We start from the raw sequence: 25252 nt of genomic DNA, 5'->3' as shown, positions 1-25252 counted from the left end.
CCCTTGAAGCTGCTGCCAGCAGTCTCACGACAGAGCAAAGCCAGCCTCAGCATGATGCTAACACGGCAGAGGGCAGAGGGCAGAGAGATGGAGAGAAACTGGGGTGCATGATTCTGTCCTTTGCTGTTCAAGGTACTCTGCAGCGGGTTTCCTGTTGCCCAAACACATCCTAACTGTTACAATAAGGCAGGCTCTGCAAGGTGTCTGTTCCAGGCTCCTAACCCAAAAGTCACTGCCATACACTTTAGTGGAGAACAAAGAAAAACACAAAAAGCCTAGATCCAGGGAAATGTTGATGCGACACTTGCGAGCTCCTGTCGGAAAAAAAAACAAGTGAACAGGATGGAGACTAGAGACATTACAAGCCAGGCAGAGAAAGCCAAGCTTCCCCACCCTGTAAGTTTCCTGGGCTGTGTGTTCACAGCATACATGCAATTTGTCATGTCTGACTCTCACGTACCTACAGAATGCAGGCCACAGGCAAAGCTATTCTGCAGGACCCACATGGCTTTGTACATGGAGAGGGTTCTTTTCTTCTGATGCTAAGCCCTCTAATATATTTGGATCCCAACTGGGTAAATGTCTGATGCATACATTTAAAAAACCAAGTATTATATAAACCAGAGTATCTTCGAATTTAAGCAATGGGTCAAAGTAACAAACACTGTTCTGTCAAAAAGGATCAAACACTTTATTCATCTATACATAACATATATAAAAGCAAGCAAAATCAAGATGTTTTCCTCAGCCACCCTTTCCACATTTTGTGCAGTTTTAGTGAACTATAAATCACTGACTTCTTCAGGCCTAAAAGAGAAGAGATGAGAAAGTAAGAAAATGGAGGCTTGTTGAGTGGATGCTCAGAGTTTCAGTGACAGTCTGAGCAGAGACTTGTCTTTGGAGGAGGGTAGCGAGGGGCTGACCAGTGGCTCTAGGAGACCAGGGAGCTGAAGGTGATTACAGGTCACTGTGATCAATGTAGGGGGAAATGATTCTGATTTTGGCATTTTCCGATTTAGGGATATGGATGCCAACGGTTCCTAAGTTATTGGGATAACTGATCCTTTTGAGTTATGAACATATTGGCAGCCTCTGAATTTAGCTCTTTCAAAAAGGTAGGACAAGGATAAGACTCTGTATGCCACTGGGTCCCTGTTCTCTCTCTCAGGCCTAAATTCCAACCCCACCTCACTGTCTCTATGTCACTGTGAAAGCCACCTGTCTGCCTATGACAAATGCTGTTCCCATCACTTTCTGCCTCGTTGACTTGGAATCTCTGTTTAGATTTCTTCTCTAGGAAGTGCTTCCCTGGACCCACAGGGTGGCCCCACAGCATCTGTGCTCACTCAACACACTGCGCAGTACGTGTGGCCTGATTCACCCATGCCTCTGCCTGGACTGGGAGCTTCCTGAGGATAGGGACCTTGTCCTATTCACCTAGGTGGCCCCGTCACCTAGTACAGGACCCAGAACACAGCAGGTGCTCTGTAAAAGCTTTTGAAATGACAGGACAACTGTGCCTCATTCGGACAGCTTTTCCCCTAGCACCCCCATCTACTTAGTCACGAGTGTGTGATGAAACTGGAAAAAGGCTCTCCAGGGGCATAGGGGAAAGAAGAAAAATGGAATAAAATAAACGGGTGTTATTTGTCAGATCTAAGAGTATCCTATTTGTGGATGCTATTATGGACTCAACTTCCTTTGTGTTGAGGGTGAGATCATTCAGTTTGTGTTTGAGGGTGTGGCCCAAAGATATGAACAGTCTTTTTCACTGTGAGACACAAACTGTGATCTGTGCTATGAGTGTGAAGTGCACACGCCGGCAGTGCACTTTAGTGAGCATGCTGACAAGGTAACAGGTTTCGCTCTGGACATGCCTAGCACTGGGGTTTGAGTGATGGCTTGAAAATATCTGGCCCTGTTACCTGTAAACTGCTTAGTCCACTTACAGCCTTGGAAAAGACCACTGCAGACAGTGGCAGGGGAGCAGTAAAATCATTCATGAATACTTCTAGACACTCTGGCTTCGTTTGTCTACCAGCTGACTATTGGCAAACCCACATAACCTAGTCAACTGTGAAACTCAGAGTTCCTTTCCGTGCCTCCACCCCTTTTAATTTTCTCCCTGGAGCAACCACTCTGGTAAACCCCACCCACTTCAGCATTGAGACTAGAAGCTTATTCCATAAGGTGCTTTTTAAAATTCCAGCCAGAACCAACCAAAAGACCAAGCTGAATACAGGTAGTTGTACATGGAAAGGTTCATATAGCAACCCCAGGGCACTGAGTCACAGCTAGAGGAGGATGCATGGGCCATGATAATTCCCAGCTCAACTTCAAAAAGCAGTTCCTTGGAGCTTAAACATTTAAGGTAAATACATAAAGTAGAAGAGTGTCACCATGTAGCCATTTTTTTTTTGCTGCTAGTGGACAGAAATCTCCCTTGACTAAAACATTCTCCCTTTGCCAGTGAGACATTTTTAGAAAGACTGCAGCAGGGAAATCTGTTAGAAAGAGCACTAGAATCGGAGTCAAGAGACCTGGATTCCAGTCCCAGGTGGGCCACAAACTAACAGTGGCCTTTCCCTGGGCCTCAATTTCCTTATCTGTAAAATGACTAGGTTGGAATAGATGAGGGGTTCTCTAACAAGGGGTCCACAGATAAGTCTAAGTGTCTTGTGAACTCCCTAACAGTGCAGGAAAATCTACTGTGTGTGTGTGTATGTGCACTTCTGTACAGGGCGTCCAGAGTTCTAGCCAGATTTTCACCGGAATCCTGGACTTGCAAAAGGCTAAGAACCAACAGGTCAGAATGAAGAGTCTTTTCTGCCTTAATATTATAATTTCAACAGAGGTGGAGAATTTAAATTTCACGATTTTGGAATAGGCAAAAATTTTCTAAACAGGACACAAAAAACTGCTAAACATATAGAAGACGAAATGGATAAATTGGACTACGTGAAATTATGAACTTCTTTTCACCAAAAGACACCATTAAGAGAGTGAAATGACATGGCTTACAGCTATAATCCCAATACTTAGGGAGGCCGAGGCAGGCGGACCACGAGGTCAGGAGATCAAGACCAACCTGGCCAACATGGTGAAACCCCGTCTCTACTAAAATACAAAAAATTAGCCGGGCGCGGTGGCATGTGCCTGTAGTCCCAGCTACTTGGGAGGCTGGGACAGGGGAATCACTTGAGCCCGGGAAGTGGAGTTTGCAGTGAGCCGAGATCATGCCACTGCACTCCAGCCTGGCAACAGAGCAAGGCTCCATCTCAAAAAAAAAAAAAAAAAGAGAGTGAAATGACAAGCCACAGAGTAGGGGATTTTGGCATCACATGTATCCAACAATGGAGGTGTGCCCCGACTGCAGAGAGAATTCAGTAAGCAAAACAGACAACTCAGTAGGAAAATGAGCAAAAGACTAGAATAGATGCTTCACAAAAGAGGATATCCAAATAAACAAAAGAAAACTGCTCGACTTCCTCAGTCATGAGGAAAATGTAAATTAAAAGCCCAATATGGTACCACTAGTCACCCACTAAAGTGCCTAAAATGAAAAAGACCTATACAAGTATTCAGGGAGGTGCTGCAACAGAAGCTCTGCTAAGTGCAAGTATGAATGTGGACAACTGTTTAGCAGTTTCTACTAAAGCTGAACAGTCACATGCTTTATCATCCAGGAATTCTACCCCTCAGTACATAACCTGACAGGAATGCATACACCCACCCACCAAAAGACAGGTACAAAAATATTCACAGCAGCACAACTTGTAATAGTCCCAAGCGGGAACAACCCAAGTATCCATCAATAGTAGAATGGATAAATTGCGGTATATTCACACAGCAGAATACTGCACTGGGCAGAAATGAACCACTGCTACTCCCAACACGATGAATCTCTCTATGTTATAAATGAACAGGGAAAGACACAAAAGAGGACATGCTTATACATGGTTAAAAAATGGGTAAAACAGAACCGTGGCACTGGGAGTCAGGCTGGTGCTTACTCTCGGAGAAGCAATGCCTGTGACGGGCATGAGGGGTACTGGGAACTGGCATGACTGTATTTCTTCACCTGGGCACTAGGTCTATAAGGTGTTCCCTTTGTGAAAATTCATCAGATTTATGATTTTTCCATTTTTCTATCTATATGGAGATATTTCCTACTACTAGAAAATTTAGAATCTTTCATTTATTTGGTCACACATAGAACAAATATTTATTGAGCACCTGTAAAAGCAAGACACTGAACTAGTTGCTAGGGATACTGGTATAGACAACAGCTATGGTCTCTGCCCTCACAGAGTCCACAATCCATAGACTTCTACTTGGTCTACATTAAGCTCACTTTTTTTATTTTTTATTTTTTTACTCTGTCGCCCAGGTTGGAGTGCAGTGGCATCATCAAAGCTCACTGGAGCCTCCATCTTCTGGGCTCAAGAGATCCTCTCTCCTCATCTTCCTGAGTAGCTGGGGCTACAGGTACGTGCCACCACGCCTGGCTAATTTTATTTTATTTTTGTAGAGATGGGGTCTTGCTTTGTTGCCCAGGCTGGTCTTGAACCCTTGGCCTCACGCCATCCTCCCACCTTAGCCTCCCAAAGTGCTAGGATTACAGGTGTGAGCCACTGTGCCCAGATTACATTAAGCTTACTCTTTCTACAGGAAAGGATGATGATTTAGGAATTCTGCTCACTCCTTCCTCGATGGATAAAAATGCAACATCTCTTTAGATGCATCCCCTGTAGAGAGATCCTTATTTACCTAAAGCTAGTCATTATGAATTCTGGTTAGAATCTAAAGTCAGGATTTTGTTTTAGAAGCATGCAGAAAGCTATGTCACTATATGGCTCCTAAGGTTTCTCTTCTGATTTCCAGCTTGTTTCACATGACCTACAGCAAAGTTAATAAACACGTAAGACTATGAACTCCCCGTGTGATCTTAAAACAGATGGGTCTACTGACAGAGAAACTCTCCAGGAAACAATGTGAGGTAGAAATATGGCTAGGCTGTGAAAGATCTCTACCTTTCCATAATCTTACATTTCAGACCTTTGATAAAATTAGTATCCCCCAAATATCCTTCCAGTTCATTTCCAACCATAAGCAGATACACCTACAAAGAAAATCTCTTCTGAGGCAAAAGTACAACTTATTTTAAGAACTCACAGGCTTAAGTGATAAGCAAATCAGCATCAGAGCACCAGTGTTCTTCTAATTTAAATATATAGGTACCGACAAATGGAAGAAATGCTTCAGTTTTAAGAAATCAGAAGCAGAGGATAATGACTAATCCGTTCTACTGTGTTCCCGGAAAAGGCTGGTAAGGATCAACTGAGGCATGCCTTTTAGGAGCAAGACTGAACCTGTCTTGTTAATTTAGTTTAGTTGAATCTTTTGAAGCTAGAGAGGTAAACAGGTATTTGTCCCCAGAGTTAATTCTGATTGACCACAAAGTCAGGTGGGAAAAAAATAAGATTTAAAAATTAAACTCATCATCCTCGCCCAACCTCCCCCTCTGCTCAGGGAATGAATGGCTCTACTGATTCCCAGGCCAAAAACCTGGGAGTTAGTTCTGACTCCTCCTTCATGTCCCATATCCCTTTAGTCACCAAGACCCAGTCGTTCCCTTCTAAACACGGTGAATCTTTCCTGTCTGAACTGCAATGACCTGAGTTCAGGCTGCTGTAACTCCTCAACTGACTGGCTGTAGCCATATCTATTCGGTCTCCTTCGCAATGGTTTTACTGTCCTTCCATTTGATCTCTATACTCTAACTAAAGTAGTCTTTCTGCAGTCCTATGGTGACTTCCTTCTGCCCTCAAAAGAAACCTTGAACTCCTTAACATGGCTTTTAAAGTCTTTGTTTGGCCCCTGCTTATCTCTCCATCTGATCACTAAACTCCCCCATTTCTCAACTACCTGTTCCCACATCAGAGTACTCAGACAGTTCCCCTTCTCTCCACTCGCGGTTAGAAACTTTATAAAAGGCTGCTGCTCGAATATGCAGTTTGCTTAGCTGGTCTTTTGTTGCCAGTTTGAGATGTGAGGTCATCTGCTGCTACCGTGAAAGGAGGAGCAGGCAAGTTTTAGGAGGCTAAATAGTCTTTTGGTACTCCTAAGCCAGCTGGCTTCAGTTACTGATCTGATGAGAATGATGTTATTCTACTAGCAGCACAGTCTAAGGGAAATTAAAATGATTTGCTAAATAATCAACTCCCAGGCTAAAGGAAAAGGAAAACAGTGTTTGGTTTTGGAAGCAATTCTCTAGTCACATTTGAACATGAGTGTATGTGATGGTCAGGGAATTTCAAGGGAACTAATAAAGACAAAGCATCAGTGAGACTGCATTGAGGACATACTGCCATGTTATCCAACAGTGTTTACTAGGAAGGGCAGTCCTCCGAGCTAGTAATAGATGCCTGGCTTCCATCTTTTGTAGGATTAGAGTGAAATTTAGATCTACATTCATCTAAATTTATAAAGCACCTCTGGATAACACCCTGGACGCTCTCATGTAAGCCTTGGAACACCTCGTGAGTTGGGTATTAGTATTCCCACCACCTCACAGAAGAGACAATAACATACTATAGTCATAGAGTGAAGAAATGAATAATTCAGAACCCCAAAACCCTATCCTCTGACCCCAAGCTTAGCTCCTTCACTAAGCGGATTCCCGGAATTTAACTGAATTTGACCTTTGTATTGGCTGGCTAAGGGGAAGACCAAATCTTCCTTTTTATCCCATTTATGAGTAGGAGGTTGCACAGGGGAGGAGAGGTAATGGCTACAAAAGAATAAAAAGTAAACCAAATATGCTAGGGTTTTCTCATCCTACAGATGACATACAAGCTGGCTGAAAAACTGAACAGAGGCAGAACTTGAGAAATTTTGGGGAGAAGGACCTAGAAAAAGCAAGGCAGAACAACAACAGCTATGATGACAACAAAAGGACTCATAAAGAGCAAGGTGGATCTCAGCCCAAAAGCTCCTTCAGCTGATAAACAACTTCAGTAAAGTCTCAGGATACAAAAATCAATGTGCAAAAATCACCAGCATTCCAATACACCAACAACAGTCAAGCCAAGAGCCAAATTAAGAACGCAACCCCACTCACAACTGCCACAAAAAGGAATACATCTAACCAGGGGGGTGAAAGCTCTCTACAAGGAGAACTACAAAACACTGCTCAAAGAAACCAGAGATGACACAAACAAATGGAAAACTATTCCATGTTCATAGATAGAAAGAATCAATACTGTTAAAATGGTCATACTGTCTAAAGCAATTTATATATTCAATGCTATTCCTATTAAACTACCAATGACATTCTTCACAGAACTAGAAAATAACTATTTTAAAATTCATATGGAACCAAAAGAGCCCGAATAGCCAAGGCAACACTAAGCAAAAAGAACAAAGCTGGAGGCCTCATGCTATCCGACTTCAAACTATAACTACAGGGCTACAGTAACCAAAACAGCACGGTACTGGTACAAAAACAGACAGACCAATGGAACAGAACAGAGAACCCGGAAATAAGGCTGCACACCTACAACCATCTGATCTTTGACAAAGCAGGTAAAAACAAGCAATGGGGAAAGAACTCCCTATTCAAAAAATGGTGCTGGGATAACTGGTTAGCCATATGCCGAAGATTGAAACTGGACCCTTCCTCATACCATATACAAAAATTACATCAAGATGGATTATAAAGACTTAAATGCAAAGCTATAAAAACCCTGGAAGACAACTTAGACAATACCATTCTGGACATAAGAATGGGCAAAGATTTCATGACAAAGATGCCAAAAGCAATTACAACAAAAGCAAAAATTTTTAATGGGATCTAATTAAACTAAAGAGCTTCTGCACAGCAAAAGAACAAGACAGTGAAGAACAGAGTGAACAGACAACCTACGAAATGGGAGAAAATTTTGCAAACTATGCATCTGACATATGTCCAGCATCTATAAGGAACCTAAACAAATTTACAAGAAAAAAACAAACAGCCCCATTAAAAAGTGGGCAAAGGACATGAACAGACACTTTTCAAAGGAAGACATACATGCAGCCAACAATCATAGGAAAAAAAGCTCAACATGACTGACTGATAATTAGAGGAATGCAAATCAAAATCACAATGAGATTCCATCTCACAGCAGTCAGAATGGTTGTTATTAAGACAAGAAACAACAGAAGCTGGTGAGGTTGTGGAGAAAAAGGAACATTTATACACTGCTGGCAGGGGTGTAAATTAGTTCAATCATTGTGGAAGACAATGTGCCGATTCCTCAAAAACCTAAAAAGAGAACTGCCATTTGACCCAGCAAGTCCATTACTGGAGTACATACCCAAAGGAATATAAATCATTATATCACAAAGACACATGCATGTGTATACTCATTGCAGCATTATTCACAATAGCAAAGACATGGAATCAACCTAAATGCCCATCAATCGTAGACTGCATAAAGAAAACGTGGTACATATACACCACGGAATACTATGCAGCCATAATTAAAAAAGAGATCATGTCCTTTGCAGGGATATAGATGGAGCTGGAGGCCATTATCCTCAGCAAACTAACACAGGAACAGAAAACTAAATGCTGCATATTCTCAGTTACAAGTGGGAGTTAAATGATGAGAACACATAGACACATAGAAGGGAACAATAGACACTGGGGCCTACTGATGTGTGGAGGATGGGAGGGGTGAGAGGATCAGGAAAAATAACTAATGGGTTCTAACTAGGCTTAATAAATAGGTGACAAAATAATCTGTATAACAAACCTCTATGGCACAAGTTTACCTACATAACAAACTTGCACATGTACCCCAAACTTAAAATAAAAGTTAAAAAAAAAGAACAAGGTGGAGAAGGATAGAGGTTCTGAAACTTACTGTGAGGATGAGGAAAGAGAAACAGGCAAACCAGCCAATCGGTGCCTGTCACTGTTAGTTTACCCCAGCTGGAGACCTGGGCCAGGGGCTAACACTATTTGAATATGACATTGTAAAGAGGCTTGTTTTAAAGAGAGGTCAGGAAACTTTTAGGTAATGATACCAAAAGAAGAAAAACCAGACACAATGCTAGATGCCTTAATATATCTTAAAATATAATCTCCCAGCCAGGTGCAGTGGCTCAACCCTATAATTCCAGCACTTTGGGAGGCTGAGGTGGGAGGATCACTTGAGCCCAGGAGTTTGAGACAAGCCTGGGCAACATAGTGGGACTCCATCTCTACAAAAAACAAAAGCAAAACAAAAAAACAGCCAGGTGTGGTACTGCATCCTTTAGACCCAGCTACTTGGGAGGCTAAAGTGGGAGGATCACACCATTGTACTCTAGCCTGGGCTAGAACCTGTCTCCAAAAAAACAAAACAAAAACAAAAACAAAAAACCATAAAATACACCATTGCACTCTGGCCTGAGCTAGAACCTGTCTCCAAAAAAACAAAACCCAAAACAAACAAAAAAACAAACATAATCTTCACAACCTGGTGAGGCAGGCATAATTATTCCTATGAAGTTAAAACTCAGAAAAATTAGGTAACTTGCCCAAGTCACACTGGTTAGGTTGTAATTTGAGGTCTAGTCTCTGCAGCTCACAAACCTCTGCCCTCAGCACTATGCTAGGAAACCTTTGTCACAGCCCTTGGCCATAATAAACAGAGAAGCCAGAGCATAAGGCCATTTAACCCACAGAATCTGAAGGGGTTCTCATCACTTTCCATGCTTTATGTCACCTCAGTGTGAGGTAACATACATTCTGTCATTCTGGACTTCCACAATGCAATGTGGCATCATTTGATCATCATTTTTCATCAAGTGAAGAAAAAGCTGAGCAGGAAGAGAGGTTAAAATGTTTAGAAAAATTTATTTAAGGAAATAATCAATGAAAGCTTCCCAAGTCTAGCAAGTGTGTCAGATATCCAGATACAAGAGACCCAATGACCCCCAGGTGAATACACTACAAAAAGGACTTCAACATAGCATATTATAATCAGAAGGTCTAAAGTGAAAGTAAAAGAAACAATTTTAAAATAAGCAAGAGAAAAGCATCTAGTCACCCATAAAGGAAACCTCATCAGACTAACAGTGGGCTTTTCAGCAGAAACCTTAAAGGCCAGAAGAGAATGGGACAGCATTTTCAAAGTGCTGAAGGAAAAAAACCCTGTCAGCCAAGAATTTTACATCCTAGCTAGAATAAGCTTCATAAATGAAAGAGACTAGTCTTTCCTAGACAAATACTAGGGAATCTGTCACCACTAGACCAGCCCTATAGGAAATGCTCAAAGGAGTCTTAAACCTGGAAATAAAACGTTGATATTCACCATCACAAAAATGCACAGAAATATAAAACTCACAGTTCTTATAAAACAATCTCACAAAAGAGGAAAAGAAAGAAATCAAATGACAGAATTTCATCAAAACACAAGGACAAAAAGAGAAAAAGAAAACAAAGAATTTATAAAATAACTTGAAAATAACCATATGACAGAAACAAAACCTCACATATCAATATTAACTTTAAACGTAAATGGATTAAATGCTTCACTTAAAAGATACAGACTGGCAGAACGGATTAAAAAAACATAATCCACCTATATGCTACCTGCAAGAAACTCACCTTACCTGTGAAGACACAAATAGACTGAAAGTAAAGGGGTGGAAAAAGATATTCCATCCAAAAGGAAATCAAAAGGAGAACTATATATATGTCAAATAAAACAGACTCTAAATCAAAAACAGTTAAAAAAAAAAAAAAGACTAAGAAGGTCATTATATAATGATAAAGGGATCAGTTCACCAAGAGGGTATAGCAAATCCTAAATATATATGCACCCAACATAGGACCACCCAAATTCACAAAACAAATATTACTAGCTCTAAAGAAAGAGATAGATAGCAATACAATAACAGTGGGGGACTTCAACATTCCACTCACAGCACTATACAGACCATCGAGGCAAAAAATTAACAAAGAAACACTGGACTTTAGACCAAATAGACTTAACAGACATTTACAGAACATTCTTCCCAACATCTACAGAATATATGTTCTCTTCATCAGCACATAAAACATTCTTCAAGCATGGGCTACATAGGGAGACTTTGTCTCTACAAAAAAGAAGATTAAAAATAAATGTAGCCAGGCATGGTGGTATGTGCCTGTGGTCCCAGCTACTCAGGAGGCTGAGGTGGGAGGACTGCTTAACCCTAGGAGGTCAAGGCTACAGTAAGCCATGATCACACCACTGCACTTCACCCTGGGCAACAGAGCAAGACCCTGTCTCAACAAAGAAAAAAAAAGGGAGAAGAAACATTCTTAAAGATAGATCACACATCACACATTAGGCTACAAAACAAGTCTTAATAAATTTTTAAAAACCAAGTATCTTCTCAGACAATAGTAGAATAACGCTAGAAATCAACATAAGAGGAACTTCAGAAATGATACAAATACATGGAAATTAAACAGCATGCCCCTAAATAATCACTTAATCACTGGGTCAATGAAGATTTTTTTCCCCTGAGACTGGGTCTTACTGTGTCACTCAGGCTGTGGTACAATCATGGCTCACTGTAGCCTCAAACTCCTTTGGCTCGAGTGATCCTCCTGCCTCAGCCTCCTGAGTAGCTGGGACTACAGGCACATACCACCATGCACAGCTGCACAACTAACTTTTTGTAGAAATGGGGTTTTTCCATGTTGCCCAGGCTGGTTTCAAACTCCTAGGCTCAAGCAATCCACCCACCTTAGACTCCCAAAGTGCTGGGATTACAGGCATGAGCCACCATGCCTGACCTTAAAAATTTTTGGAAACAAATAAAAATGAAAACACAACATACCAAAGCCTGTGGGATGCAGCAAAAGCAGTGCTAAGAGGGCACTACTAATGTTTACAGCATTACATGTCTACATAAAAAAGTAGGAAGATCACAAATTAACAACCTAATGCCATACCTCAAGGAACAAGAAAAAAAAGAACTAAACTCAAAAACTTAGCAGAAGAAAAGAAATAACAAAGATCAGAGCAGAACTAAATAAAATAGAGACCAAAAAACCATACAAAGTATCAACAAAATGAAAAGTTGGGACCAGGTGCAGTGGCTCATGCCTGTAATCCCTGCACTTTGGGAGGCTGAGGCTGGCAGATCGAGATTCCAGGAGTTCAAGACCAGCCAGGGCAATGTGGCAAAATCTCATCTTGACAAAAAATACAAAAGTTAGCCAGGCATGGTAGTGTGCACTGTAGTCCCACCTACTCGAGAGACTGAGGTTGGAGGATTGCTTAAGCCTGGGAGGCAAATATTTTAGTAAGCCATGATTGTGCCACTGCACTGTAGCCTGAGCGATAGAGCCAGACCCTGACTCAAAAAAAAAGAAAAGAAAAGTTGGTTCTTTGAAAGAGACACAAAATTGATAAACCACTAGCTAAGGGTAAGAAGACAGGAGAGATACAAATAAACAAGATACAAGACAAGAAGAGATACAAATAAACACAATCAGAAATGAAAAAGGAGACATTACAACTGATACCACAGACATACAGAAGATCATCAGAGACTATTATAAACAACTAGATGCCCACAAACTAGAAAACCCAGTGGAAATTGATACATTCATGGAAACATAATCTTCAAGATTGAACCAGGAAGAAACAGAGTATCTGAAAAGATCAGTAATGTAGTAGCAAGATTGAATCACTAATAAAAATCTCCCAACAACAAAAAGAAGCCCAGGACCTGATGGATTCACAGCTGAACTCTACTAAACACAGAAAGAATGAATACCAATCCTTCTGAAACTATTCTAAAAAGATAAAGGAGGGAATTCTCCCTAACTCATTCTATGAGGCTGCTATCACCTTGGTACCAAACAGACAAGGACACAACACCACCAAAAAAGAAAATTACAGACCAATATCCCTGATGAACACAGGCATAAAAATCCTCAACAAAATACTAGCAAATTAAATCCAACAGCACATCAAAAAGAGAATACATTATGATCAGGTGGGATTTATCCCAGGAATGCAAGGATGGTTCAATATACACAAATCAATAAATGTGATACATCACATTAACAGAATTAAGGACAAAAACCACATGATCGTCTAAATAGATGCAGAAAAAGCATTCAATAGGCTGGGCACAGTGACTCATACCTGTAATCCCAGCACTTTGAGAGGCCAAGGCGGGCAGATCACTTGAGATCAGGAGTTCAAGGCCAGCCTGGCCAACATGGTGAAACTCCGATTTTACTAAAAATACAAAAATTAGCCAGGCGTGGTGATGCGTGCCTATAGTCCCAGCTACTTGGGAGGCTGAGGCAGTAGAATTGCTTCAACCAGGAGGCAGAGGTTGCTGTGAGCTGAGATTGCACCACTGCACTCTAGCCTGGGTGACAGAGCAAGACTCTGTCTCAAAAAAAAAAAAAAAAAAAAAAAAAGCAGTCAATAAAGTTCAGCATCCTTTCCTGATAAAAATCCTCAACAAATTGGGCACAGAAGGAACATACCTCAACATAATAAAGGTCATATATGACAAATCCACACCTAACATCATACTTGACAGGGAAAAGTTGAAAGCACGCCTTCTAAGAACTGGAACAAGACAAACGTGCCCCCTTTTACCACTGTTATACAATGTAATACTGGAAGTTCTCACAAGAACAATTGGGCAAGAGAAAAAGTAAAAAGGATCCATATGGAAGTCATATGCGGTGGCTCACGCTTGTAATCCCAGCACTTTGGGAGGCAGAGGTGGGTGGATCACGAGGTCAGGAGTTCGAGACCAGCCTGGCCAACACAGTGAAACTCCATCTCTACTAAAAATACAAAAATTAGCCAGGCATGGTGGCATGCACCTGTAGTCCCAGCTAGTCGAGAGGCTGAGGGAGGAGAATCACTTAAACCCTGGAAATGGAGGTTATGGTGAGTTAAGATCACGCCACTGCACCTGCACTCCAGCCTGGGCAACAGAGCGAGACTCCGTCTCCAAAAACAAAAAAGAGTATCCATATGCGAAAAGAGGAAGTCAAATTATTCCTATCACTGATGATATTATCTTATATCTAGAAAACCCTAAAGACTCCACCAGAAAACTCTTAGATTTGATAAATGAATTCAGTAGAGTTTCAGAATATAAAATTAATGTACAGAAATCTATACATCAATAACAATCTAGCTGAAGACCAAATCTAGAAGGCAATCCCATTTATAGTAGCCACAAATAAAGAAGAAAGACAACCCAGGAATATAGTTAAACAAGGAGGTGAAAGATCTCTATAAGGAGAACTGCGAAATGCTGATGAAAGAAATTGTAGCCGGGCGCGGTGGCTCACGCTTGTAATCCCAGCACTTTGGGAGGCCGAGGCAGGCAGATCATGAGGTCAGGAGATCGAGACCATGGTGAAACCCCGTCTCTACTAAAAATACAAAAAAAATTAGCCGGGCGTGGTGGCGGGCACCTATAGTCCCAGCTACTCGGAGAGGCTGAGGCAGGAGAATGGCGCGAACCCGGGAGGCGGAGCTTGCAGTGAGCCGAGATTGCGCCACTGCACTCCAGCCTGGGCGACAGAGCGAGACTCTGTCTCAAAAAAAAAAAAAAAAAAAAGAAAAGAAACTGTAGGTGATACACAAAAAAGGAAAAATATCCCATACTCATGGATTGGAAGAATATTGTTAAAATGACCATACTGTACAAAGCAATCTACAGATTCAACACAATCCCTATCAAATTACCAATATCATTATGCATAGCATCAGAAAGAAATAATTCTACAATTCATAGGGAACCAAAAAAAAAGTCCAAATAGCCAAAGCAATCCTAAGCAAAAAGAACAAGGGCATCACATTATCTGACTTAAAATTATACTACAAGGCTGTAGTAACCAAAATAGCACAGTACTGATATAAAAACAAACACACGGCTGGGCGTCCAGTGGCTCACATCTGTAATCTCAGCACTTTGGGAGGCCGAGGCAGGCAGATCACCTGGGGTCAGGAGTTCTGAGACCAGCCTGGCCAACATGGTGAAACTCCGTCTCTACTAAAAATACAAAAATTAGCCGGGCTTGGTGGTGGGTGCCTGTAATCCCAGCTACTCGGGAGGCTGAGGCTGGAGAATCACTTGAACCCGGGAGGTGGGGGTTGCAGAGAGCTGAGATCGCGCCACTACACTCCAGCCTGGGCAATAAGAGTGGAACTCCATCTCAAAAAACTAAACATAAATAAATAAAAACAGACACACAGATTAGAACAGGCAACCCAAAAATAAAGCCACATACCTACAACTAACTGATCGTTGACAAAGTCAACAAAAATATACATGGGGAAAAGATACTCTATTCAATAAATGGTGCTGGGGAAACTGCATAGCCATATGCAGAAGAATGAAACTGGACACAAACTTCTCACCATATAAAAAAATTAACTTAAAATGGATTAAAGACCCAAATGTATGACCTGAAACTATAAAAATCCTAGAAGAAAACCTATGTCTTCTGGACACTGGCCGAGACACAGAATTTATGATCAAGTCCTCAAAAGCGAACACAACAAAATAGATAAATGGGACTTAAACTAAAAAGCTTTTGCATAGCAAAAGAAACAATCAACAGAGCACCAAAAGACAACCTACAAAACGAGGAAAAAAATATTTGCAGAAGAAGGCATCCAACAAAGGCTAATATCCAGAATCTATAAGGAACTCAAACAACTCAACAAGGAAAAAAAGAACTTCATTAAAAAGTGGGGAAAGGACATGAACAGACATTTTTTCAAAAGAAGACATGCAAACTACCAACAAACATGAAAAAAATGCTCAACATCACTTATCACGAGAGAAATGCAAATTAAAACCACAATGAAATACCATCTTATACCAGTCAGAATGGCTATTACTAAAAAATCAAAAAACAGATGTTGAGGCTGGGCATTGTGGCTCATGTCTATAATCCCAGTACTTTGGAGGCTGAGCTGGGTGGATCACTTGAGGCCAGGAGTTTGAGGCTAGCCTGGCCAATATGGTGAAACCCCATCTCTACTAAAAACACAAAAATTACCCAAGTGTGGTGACACACACCTGTAATCGCAGCTACTCAGGAGGCTGAGGGCAGAGAATCAGTTGAACCCAGGAGGTGGAGGTTGCAGTGAGGTGAGATCGCACCACTGTACTCCAGCCTGAGCAACAGAGCAAGGCTGTTGCTGTCTCGCAAAAAAAACAAAAAACAGATGTTGGTGCAGATGTGGAGAAAAGGGAATGCTTATACACTGTTGAAGGGAATCTAAATTAGTACAGCCTTTATGGGAAACAGTATGGAGATTTCTTAAAGAACTAAAAATAGAATTAACCTTTGATCTAGCAATCCCATTACTGTGTATACATCCAAAGGGAAAGAAATCATTATATCAAAAACAAAAACAAAAAAAACCACTTGTATGTTTATGGCAGCACTAGTCACAATAGCAATCATATGGAATTAAGCAAAGTGTCCATCAATGGAGGACTGGATAACAAAAGTGTGTGTATATCTACATCTATATCTCACCTTGAATACTACTTAGCCATAACAAAGAATGAAATCATGTCTTTTGCAGCAAGATGGACAGAACCGGAGGCCACGTCTCTAAGTGAAATAACTCAGAAACAGAAATTCAAGTATCACACGTTCTCACTTTAAGTGGGAGCTAAACAATGTGTATGCATGAGCATACAGAATAGAATGACACTGGTGACTATAAAAAGTGTGAGGGTGGGAGGAGGTGAGGGTTGGAAAATTACCTACCAGGTACAATGTTCACTATTTGGGTGATGATGGGTACATTAAAAGCCCAGACTTCACCATGTAAGAAAAACGCACTTGTATTCCTTAAACATTTTAAAAATTAAAAAGAAAAAAAAAAGTGAAGGGGAAGCAAGCAGTAAGCACTCGGGAAGCAGCATCAGCACTCCAGGGCCACAAGGACAGCTGAGCTGTGGGTTCTGTGATCAACTGCCCTCTGCTGGTGAGTGGAAGTAATGAGTGGGAAGAGGACCAAAGGCTCATTTCAGGTTGAAGGTGTCAAGATCTTTTTCAGCCTTTTATTAGAGAAAAATTCAAACTTAAATAACAGACAGAATAGTATAAAACAGCCCCATGTATATTTACCTAGCTTTGACAATATATCAGCTCATGGCCAATCTTGTGTCATCTACCCATTACCCACTGCCCTCTGCCATGTTTTATTTTGAAGCAAACCCCAGACAACATATCATTGCATCTGGAATTATTTTAGTATGCATCTCTAAAAGAAAGGGAATTTTTTAAAAAGCTCCATTAACACCACCATTGTTACAACTGAAAAATAATTAACAATAATTCTAGTAATTCCAATAATTCCTTATAGCATGGGACACCAACAACAAAACAAATCATTAAGCCTCACCCAAGGAGGATCACGGCAAGGGAAAGGCAATTACGCAAAATTCAGATTGACAGCATGAATCACCCAAACAAACAAAAGTACCTCATCTTCAGTCTTGCCAGAGTAAACTAGCAGGAACATAGATTAAATGAATATCTTAACTGGAAATGCAAAGCCATGCACCCAAATGGTAGGAAAATCTTTAGTTCAGCAGATGTGACACAAGTGCTACTAAGTCTGTTGAAATTTTAATTTATACAATATTTTTATTAATTTTTTTTTGAGACAGGGTCTCACTCTGTCACCCAGACTGAAGTGCAGCGGTGCATTCTCAGCTCAACGCCGCCTCAACTTCCTGGGCTCAGGACTATGGGTGCGCACCATCACGCCCAGCACTTTTTTTTTTTTTTTTTTTTTTCTTTTGAGACAAAGTCTCACTCTGTCGCCCGGGCCGGAGTGCAGTGGCACAATCTTGGCTCACTGCAACTTCCGCCTCTCAGGTTCAAGCAATTCTCCTGCCTCAGCCTCTCAAAGGTGGGACTACAGGCATGCGTCACCACGCCCAGCTAATTTTTTGTATTTTAGTAGAGACGGGGTTTCACCATGTTGCCCAGGCTGGTCTCAAACCCCTGAGCTCAGGCAATCTGCCTGTCTCGGCCTCCCAAAGTACTAGGATTACAGGTATGAGTCACCGTACCCAGCCTATTTTTTGTATTTTTTGTAGAGACGGGGTTCCACCATGTTGCCCAGGCTGATCTCGAACTCCAGGACTCAAGTGATCCTACCTTGGCCTCCCAAAGTGCTGGGATTATAGGTGTGAGCCATCGCATCTGGCCTATTTTTGTTATTTTTAAAGAGACAGGGTCTTGCTGTGTTGCCCAGGCTGGTCCTGAACTCTTGAGCCCAAGCAATTCTCCCGCCCTGGCCTCCCAAAGTGCTGGGATTATAAGTGTGAGCCACCACGCCTGGCCTTGTTGAATCTTTCCAGTGATTCAGGAGGGCAACACGGTCCTTGAGGGCCAAATGCTCAGAGGAGTATCCAAGCAGCTGGGCTATGAGACACTGAGAGGTGTGACCACACCAGCTCCCCAGCAATCTCAAACCCAGGGATTAGAATTAGGTTGAAAGATCACTCCCTTTTTAGGGGTACCTCTGTGCTATTTCTCCCACTCTTGCAAATTTCTGTTAGCACATCTCTTTTCCCTTCTAAATTATAAGCTTCTGGAAGTCAGTATAGCATTTAATATGGTTTGGCTCTGTGTTTCCACCCAAATCTCACCCTGAATTGTAATAATCCCCACGTCATGGGAGGGACCTGGTGGGAGGTAATTGAATCACGGAGGCAGGTCTTTCCTGTGCTGTTTTCATAACAGTGAATAAGTGTTGCGAGATCTGATGGTTCTATAAAAGGGAGCTCCCCTGCACATGCTCTCTTGCCTGCCTCCATGTAAGACATGATTTTGCTCCTCATTCACCTTCTGCCATGATTCTGAGACCTCCCCAGCCATGTGGAACTGCTAATCAATTAAACCTCTTTCCTTTATAAATTACCCAGTCTGAGGTATGTCTTTATTAGCAGCGTGAGAACAGACTAATGCAGCGTTGTGTTCACTTTTGTATCCCGAGCAGCTGGCACATGAGAGATGCTCAATGGGTGCTTACATGAAGAAAGCCTGAACTAGAAAAGTCAATCACTTAATGATGCCAAATGTTGGAAAAAATGGGAAGAAAAGAGTATTCTCCTACTTTGCCTGTGGGACGACGAACTGATACAGCCACTTTGTCCTCCAAAGAGATTTCAAATATTTAGGCCATAAAACAAGAATAGCATGCAAAAAACAGGAGCATTCAGAGAACAGCAAGAAAAGAGAGAGTTCCTGGAAATTATTAACACTCAACAGAAGGGTTGGAAGCTAAAGTTGAGAAATTCGAGAAAATCTTCCAAAGCAGAGCAAAAGAACAAACAGACAAAAAATAGAAGACAAAAGAAAGAAAACCAAAGACTAATCTAGGAGGTGCAATATCTGAATAAAAGGAGTTCCAGAAAGAGAACAGAGAAAACAGATGGGACAAAATTAAAGAAAAAATTTAAAACATTTTTCTTATATGCTTATATTCTGAGTCTCCGAACAGAAAGGGCAATGAGTTCCCGGTAAAACAGATAAAACAGATAAAAACAGACTCACATCAAAGCACATCACTGAGAGAATTCAGAGCACTGGGGAAAAATAAAGACCTAACATGCTTCCAGAAATAACATACACAAAGGATGAAGAATCAGATTGGCTTCAGACATAGACAACAATCCTAGAAGTAAAAGACAAATGCAGCAATGATCTCAAAATTTTAAAGGAAAGTGATTTCTAATCTATATCCAGCCTAAGTATTAATTATTGGTGAAGGCAGACAAAAAAGACTTTCAGACATACATGGTCTCCAAATGTGCCTTCCATGTTCCCTTTCTCAGGAAATTACTGGAAAATGTGCTTCACCAAAATGAGAGTGTGCACCAAGCAAGTGAAAGACATGAGATACAAGAAATGGGGGACCCCCTAGAGGGGACAGTGGAGACACTCTCCATGAGAGAAGAACATTATGCAGGGAAGGAAAGGTGTACTCTGTGGCTCACCATACCATCAAACTGAAAACTAATTAGCCAAAACCACAAGACAACTATATTGGGAGGACAGAGGGATGGGAGGGTGCGTACATTTGATGAGGGTAGGTGCCAGAGTTGAATTCTAACCTCCCATAGAGAGAAGTCAATAGATGATACCTAAAGTTGAAACGCAGAGAAGGAGCAACGAAAACTTACCATTTAGAGAATTGGCAGTAAAAACAAAAATAATCCACTAAGACAGATGGAAGCAGTTGTCTCAGAGAAGGGGAAGAGGAGAGGGAGCACAGGTGCTGCTGTTTTTGCAATCCTATGCATCTGTAACTTCGATAAATAAAACAACATGAGGGTAAAACCCTGCACACAGGAAGTTTCTCAGAAAATTCAGAAGGGCAATAAAGCTTCCAACAGCACTGCCAATGGTCTGACATTGTTAGACCACCAGATTCTGCTGCTGTTATGCCTGTTTGTACCTTACTGCAATATCCCAGTTTATGGGCATCAAAGCTCAGCATTTCACAAGCACTTAAAAGATACAAAGCTTTACACTGTAACCAAGAGTGTGGAAGCCACTCAGTCAGCAGGTATGTTATACATGGATTTCCAAAGCTCTTACCAGCAGTAAAAATGCCTTTTGTGCTCTGTCTTATACTAGACGGTCTCACGATTGCTGAAAGCCCTGTGAGAAAAAACCAAAAAGGAGACCAAAAAAACCCAAAACAGTTGTTAGTCATCTTAACAGTTTTAAAACTTGAAACTAACTATTCTTTCTAGTCAGCCAATCAAACCACCAAATCTATCTCTGTCCTGCTGTCACAGTGACAATGAAAAGGGCATTGGGATTGAGGGCCAGGAGACCAGAGCAGCCAGCAGTGGCACCACCCGGCTGTGTGAATCCAAGCCGATGACCGAACAGCTCTGTGCCTCTTCCCCTTAAAACGAGGGGATGGGTTAGCTGACCCTCAAAGGGCATTTTATGACTCAAATCTGCTTGAGATTTCCGGTTTTCAATTCCATAACATGAAAAGATAAAAACCAAATGATTACATCTATGAGAAAAACTTTCATTCTGAAAACACACATATGGATTCCACAGTGAGGAACAAGTTTCACTCCCCTCAAAGAGACAGCCCAGATCACACTGTTGCCACGATCATGCTCAAACAACGGTGTGCCTCGTACAGAGCTATCTTCAGGAAGGGGAGCTGGTGACCTAAACACACTCTGCAAACCTAGTGCAGGCCCAGCAGGAGAGTGGGAGTGGAGCGCCTGCTGCAGCTCATGTTCCACTGCAGTGTGATGGTCTTTGCAAAGCATTACTGGAAATTCTATCTGGCACCTGGAGGAGCTCAGTAAATATTTACTCAAAGAAAACAGAAGAATGCACTCAATTGACAGAGGGACTCATTCTCAATTTCATAAATATTTCTTGATTGACTGATCTCATAAATTACCTTTAGCACCTTAAAGGGAAGTTAGTCTCTGAAGATAAGGTTCAGGCTTTTTGTTGTTGTTGTTTTTTAAGAGATACGGGCTGCTCTATCACTCAGCCTGGAGTGTAGTGGTGCGATCCTAGCTCACTGCGGCCTCCAACTACTCAAGCGATCCTCCCACCTCAGACTCCCAAGTTAGCTGAGATTATAGGCACGTGCCACCATGCCCAGCTACTTTTTCAATTTTTGCAGAGACAGGGTCTTGCTCTGTTGCCCAAGCTGGTCTCAAACTCCTGGCCTCAAGTGATTCTCCCTCCTGGACTTCCTAAAGTGTTGCGATTACAGGCATGAGCCACTGCACCTGGCCTGGGTTCAGAGTTTTGGATAAACATCAGGGCAGTTCTGGGGAACATGCTGTGGAACGTGGGCCATGTCTGAGGGAATGTACTGAACACTGTAAGAGACACATCAAATGGAGTTGATTGAGGAAAGCTGTGTTCTCCATGTTATAAAAGCATAAAAAAATGCCACCAATCTCTTTTCTCAGACCACCACAAAGAACACAGACACATCTTTTAAATAAATTCTAGAAGTTGTGCTCTAGGAACCAAAAGAAACATTGTTTCTCCCTTTGACAGTGATTTAGGATCCAGGAATTTAAAAATAGAAGTATTTTCACCATCTTACTTCAAACAAGTAAAAATTCAGATTTAGAAAACCCTCACATTTTTCGTGCTTTCTTCTTCTGAGAGGCAATCGCTCTATCTCACTAAACAAAAAGGAAGAAATACTACATTCCAATCACAAACAAAGTCTGCTTTTCCTCATGGCTGGCGTTTCCTCAACATCAAATTCATAAACGTACCTAGTCGCACCACATCTCCACAGTCAGGATCATGAGCCACTTGGAATAAAGTTTCTTCCACATCTCTGTTTTTTCCAGGAGGGTCCATAATATGATTTATCTGTTGCTGTAAGCTTTTGGGCAATGTCATCAGCTGAGTGAACTGTCCTTCTGGGCTTTTATCTATCTGAAGGGGGGAAAAAAAGACGATGTCTATGGAAGTGCTTTAAATTCTACAAATACTCAAAGACACAGGGCTTCTCTTTAAAAATCACACAAACATATATGCACTCACACCCCTGGGGAGGCAGCAAGCTAAGGAGACTCTCTTTTTCTGAAACTGAATGGGTAAGTGTTCAGGAGTCTAAATCTTGTCCTATAATATTCCATTTCTACCTGAGAAAAGAAGCCACTCTCAAGGATCAGTTTCTGACTTTTGGTTTTAAAATTTATATTTGTCTGAAATCCAGCAGTCAAAGGAAGTGGTGCTGCAGTTGACACTCACGGAGGCTGTGTCAAATCCAGGCACTGAGATGACCCCTCCCATTTCAAATCAATGAGAGTGAGTGGGATCTGAATTGTGTCTCCTGCCCGTAGGGCCTTTTAGTATGCTGTATTTCACAAACTGTAGGAATACACTGATGACAGAAACTAATCTTACTCACTTTTAATCGCCAGCACACAGTAGGTACTCAAAAAACAATAAGGAAATGAGTAACTGAATCAATACAACTTAGTTGTCCTAAAGCTACTATGCCAGTGGCTTCAGTTCCCAAAGTATTATAAAACATATTAAGATGCTGAAGATAAATGTATAAATAAAACATGTAAAACTGTGTGTCAGACTTTACTCAGAAACCCTTGAATCAAAAGTTAGCCACAGAGCTGAGGCCAGACCTAGCTTTCCTAACTCCCAGTTTCATACACTGTGCCTCATGGAGTGAATTTTTAAAAACCTTGTAAACATTGATTTCCTGCCAAGTGCAGAACCAGTAACACTGCCCTGTGTACACAGCTCATCACATTATTTCCCAAGGAAGAATCTGTCTTGTATCCTTTTAACAAATATTTAGGTTTTAACTTCAACTAAGAGAACAGTAAGAAAAAATCAGATGAATGTATTACATTTTAGGCTTAGAGTTTACAGATATGACCAACTTTCTTAATAATTAGAATCCACTCATTCTACCATTTTTTTTTTTTTTTTTTTTTTTTTTGAGACGGAGTCTTGCTTTGTCGCCCAGGCTGGAGTGCAGTGGCGCAATCTCGGCTCACTGCAAGCTCCGCCTCCCGGGTTCACGCCATTCTTCTGCCTCAGCCTCTCCGAGTAGCTGGGACTACAGGCGCCCGCCACTATGCCCGGCTAATTTTTTTGTATTTTTAGTAGAGACGGGGTTTCACCGTGGTCTCGATCTCCTGACCTCGTGATCCTCCCGCCTCGGCCTCCCAAAGTGCTGGGATTACAAGCGTAAGCCACCGCGCCCAGCCCCATTTTTTAAATTGAATAAATATTTATTAAGTATATACCAAATGGGCCAGGCGCACAGGTTCACACCTGTAATCCCAACAGTTTGGGAGGCTGAGGCAGGAGAATTGTTTAAGCTCAAAAATTCAACATCAGCCCTAGCAAAAGAGCGAGATATCCAGTTCTACGAAAAAAAAATAAATAAAAATAGCCAGACATGGTGATGCAAGCCTATAGTTCTGTCTACTTGGGAGGCCGAGGTGGGAGAATCATTTGAGCCTGGGAAGTTGAGGCTACGATGAGCGGTGATTGTGCCACTGCACTACAGCCTGGGTGACAAGACCAAGACAGTCTCAAAAAAAAAAAAAAAAAGTATATACCAAATACCTGAATTTTCTAGTTTTGTCTATAAAATCTATGCAGAGAAGGAGAAAAATGTTATTATTTAATGGCTCTGTAAAGTTAGAGGGGTAAATATTTAGGTTTTTATCTAAATATTTGACATTTATCACTAGGATGGTTCTAAATTCACAGGCCCCATCCTCTACTTAGCTTTGGCTATAAAAATGACAACAAATTTGAGTATTTATGTAAAATAATCTTAGAAATGACATTTACGGACTGATGTTTTGAGGCCAATATTGGGATTAGTTAGAATAAACTTATATTTAAGTTATGCTTTACCTATGAAGCTTCCAATGGCTTGAATGACATATAAAAAATTAGAAAGTAGTATTTGCCACTGCTTTCTCTTGAGGAAAATAATATACTGGAATTTTCACTTGAAAGCATGTGTGTAAAGATAAAATACCAGGTGACATGATTTAAAAATTTGGTAAATTCTCATTTTCCTTACACTAACTCTTATTAAAATAACAAAAGTGAAAGCATTCAGCTAAATTGTGAAAGTCAAATTGCATTTTAAAAGCAGACATGGATACAATTATTATATGTCAACTTAAGAAAAAAGCAGATACGGAAAAAACTTTATATGATTCCATTCATATGAACTGTCCAGAACAGACAAATCTACAGAGACAGAAGTGGATTAGTGGTTGCCTGGGGGAGGGGAGAGCTGGGAACTGCTAATGGGTATGGAGTGACAGAAATATTCTAAAATTACATTGTGGTGATGGCTGTGCAGTTCTGTGACTATACTATAAACACTAGCTTTTATGGTGTATGAGGTATTCATCAATAAAGCTAATATTCTGTTATTATTATTATTATTATTTTTGAGACAGAGTCTCGCTCTGTTGCCCAGGCTGGAGTGCAGTGGCGCGATCTCAGCTTGCTGCAACCTCCATCTCCTAGGCTCAAGTGATTCTCAGGCCTCAGCCTCCCGAGAAGCTGTGATTACAGGCGCACGCCACCATGCCTGACTAATTTTTGTATTTTTAGTAGAGATGGGGTTTCACCACGTTGGCCAGGCTAGTTTTGAACTCCTAGCCTCAAGTGATCCACCCA

General features: G+C 41.2%; 1 protein-coding gene across 4 annotated transcripts in view; it reads right to left on the bottom strand.

The window, feature by feature from the left end:
* Positions 1-667: 667 nt before the first annotated feature.
* TAMM41 (TAM41 mitochondrial translocator assembly and maintenance homolog) overlaps positions 668-25252 on the bottom strand; it is a 59719-nt gene continuing 35134 nt past the window's right edge. For 2 of the 4 annotated variants that reach the window (XM_055259863.2, XM_055259868.2), the window contains 3 exons: positions 22342-22507; positions 20660-20722; positions 668-807 (listed from right to left, as the gene is read on the bottom strand). In XM_055259863.2, the coding sequence (XP_055115838.1) occupies positions 731-807; positions 20660-20722; positions 22342-22507 (306 nt within the window). In that variant the 3' untranslated portion in view covers positions 668-730. Of the gene's footprint in view, positions 20723-22341; positions 22508-25252 lie in introns of all 4 variants that reach the window. The other 2 variants (XM_055259862.2, XM_055259864.2) reach the window with 2 other exon arrangements.

This window comes from Symphalangus syndactylus, chromosome 21, assembly GCF_028878055.3.
Source record: "Symphalangus syndactylus isolate Jambi chromosome 21, NHGRI_mSymSyn1-v2.1_pri, whole genome shotgun sequence".
NCBI lineage: Eukaryota > Metazoa > Chordata > Mammalia > Primates > Hylobatidae > Symphalangus > Symphalangus syndactylus.
Note: the sequence above shows the minus strand (reverse complement) of the source record. Positions and strands in the feature narration are given on the sequence as shown.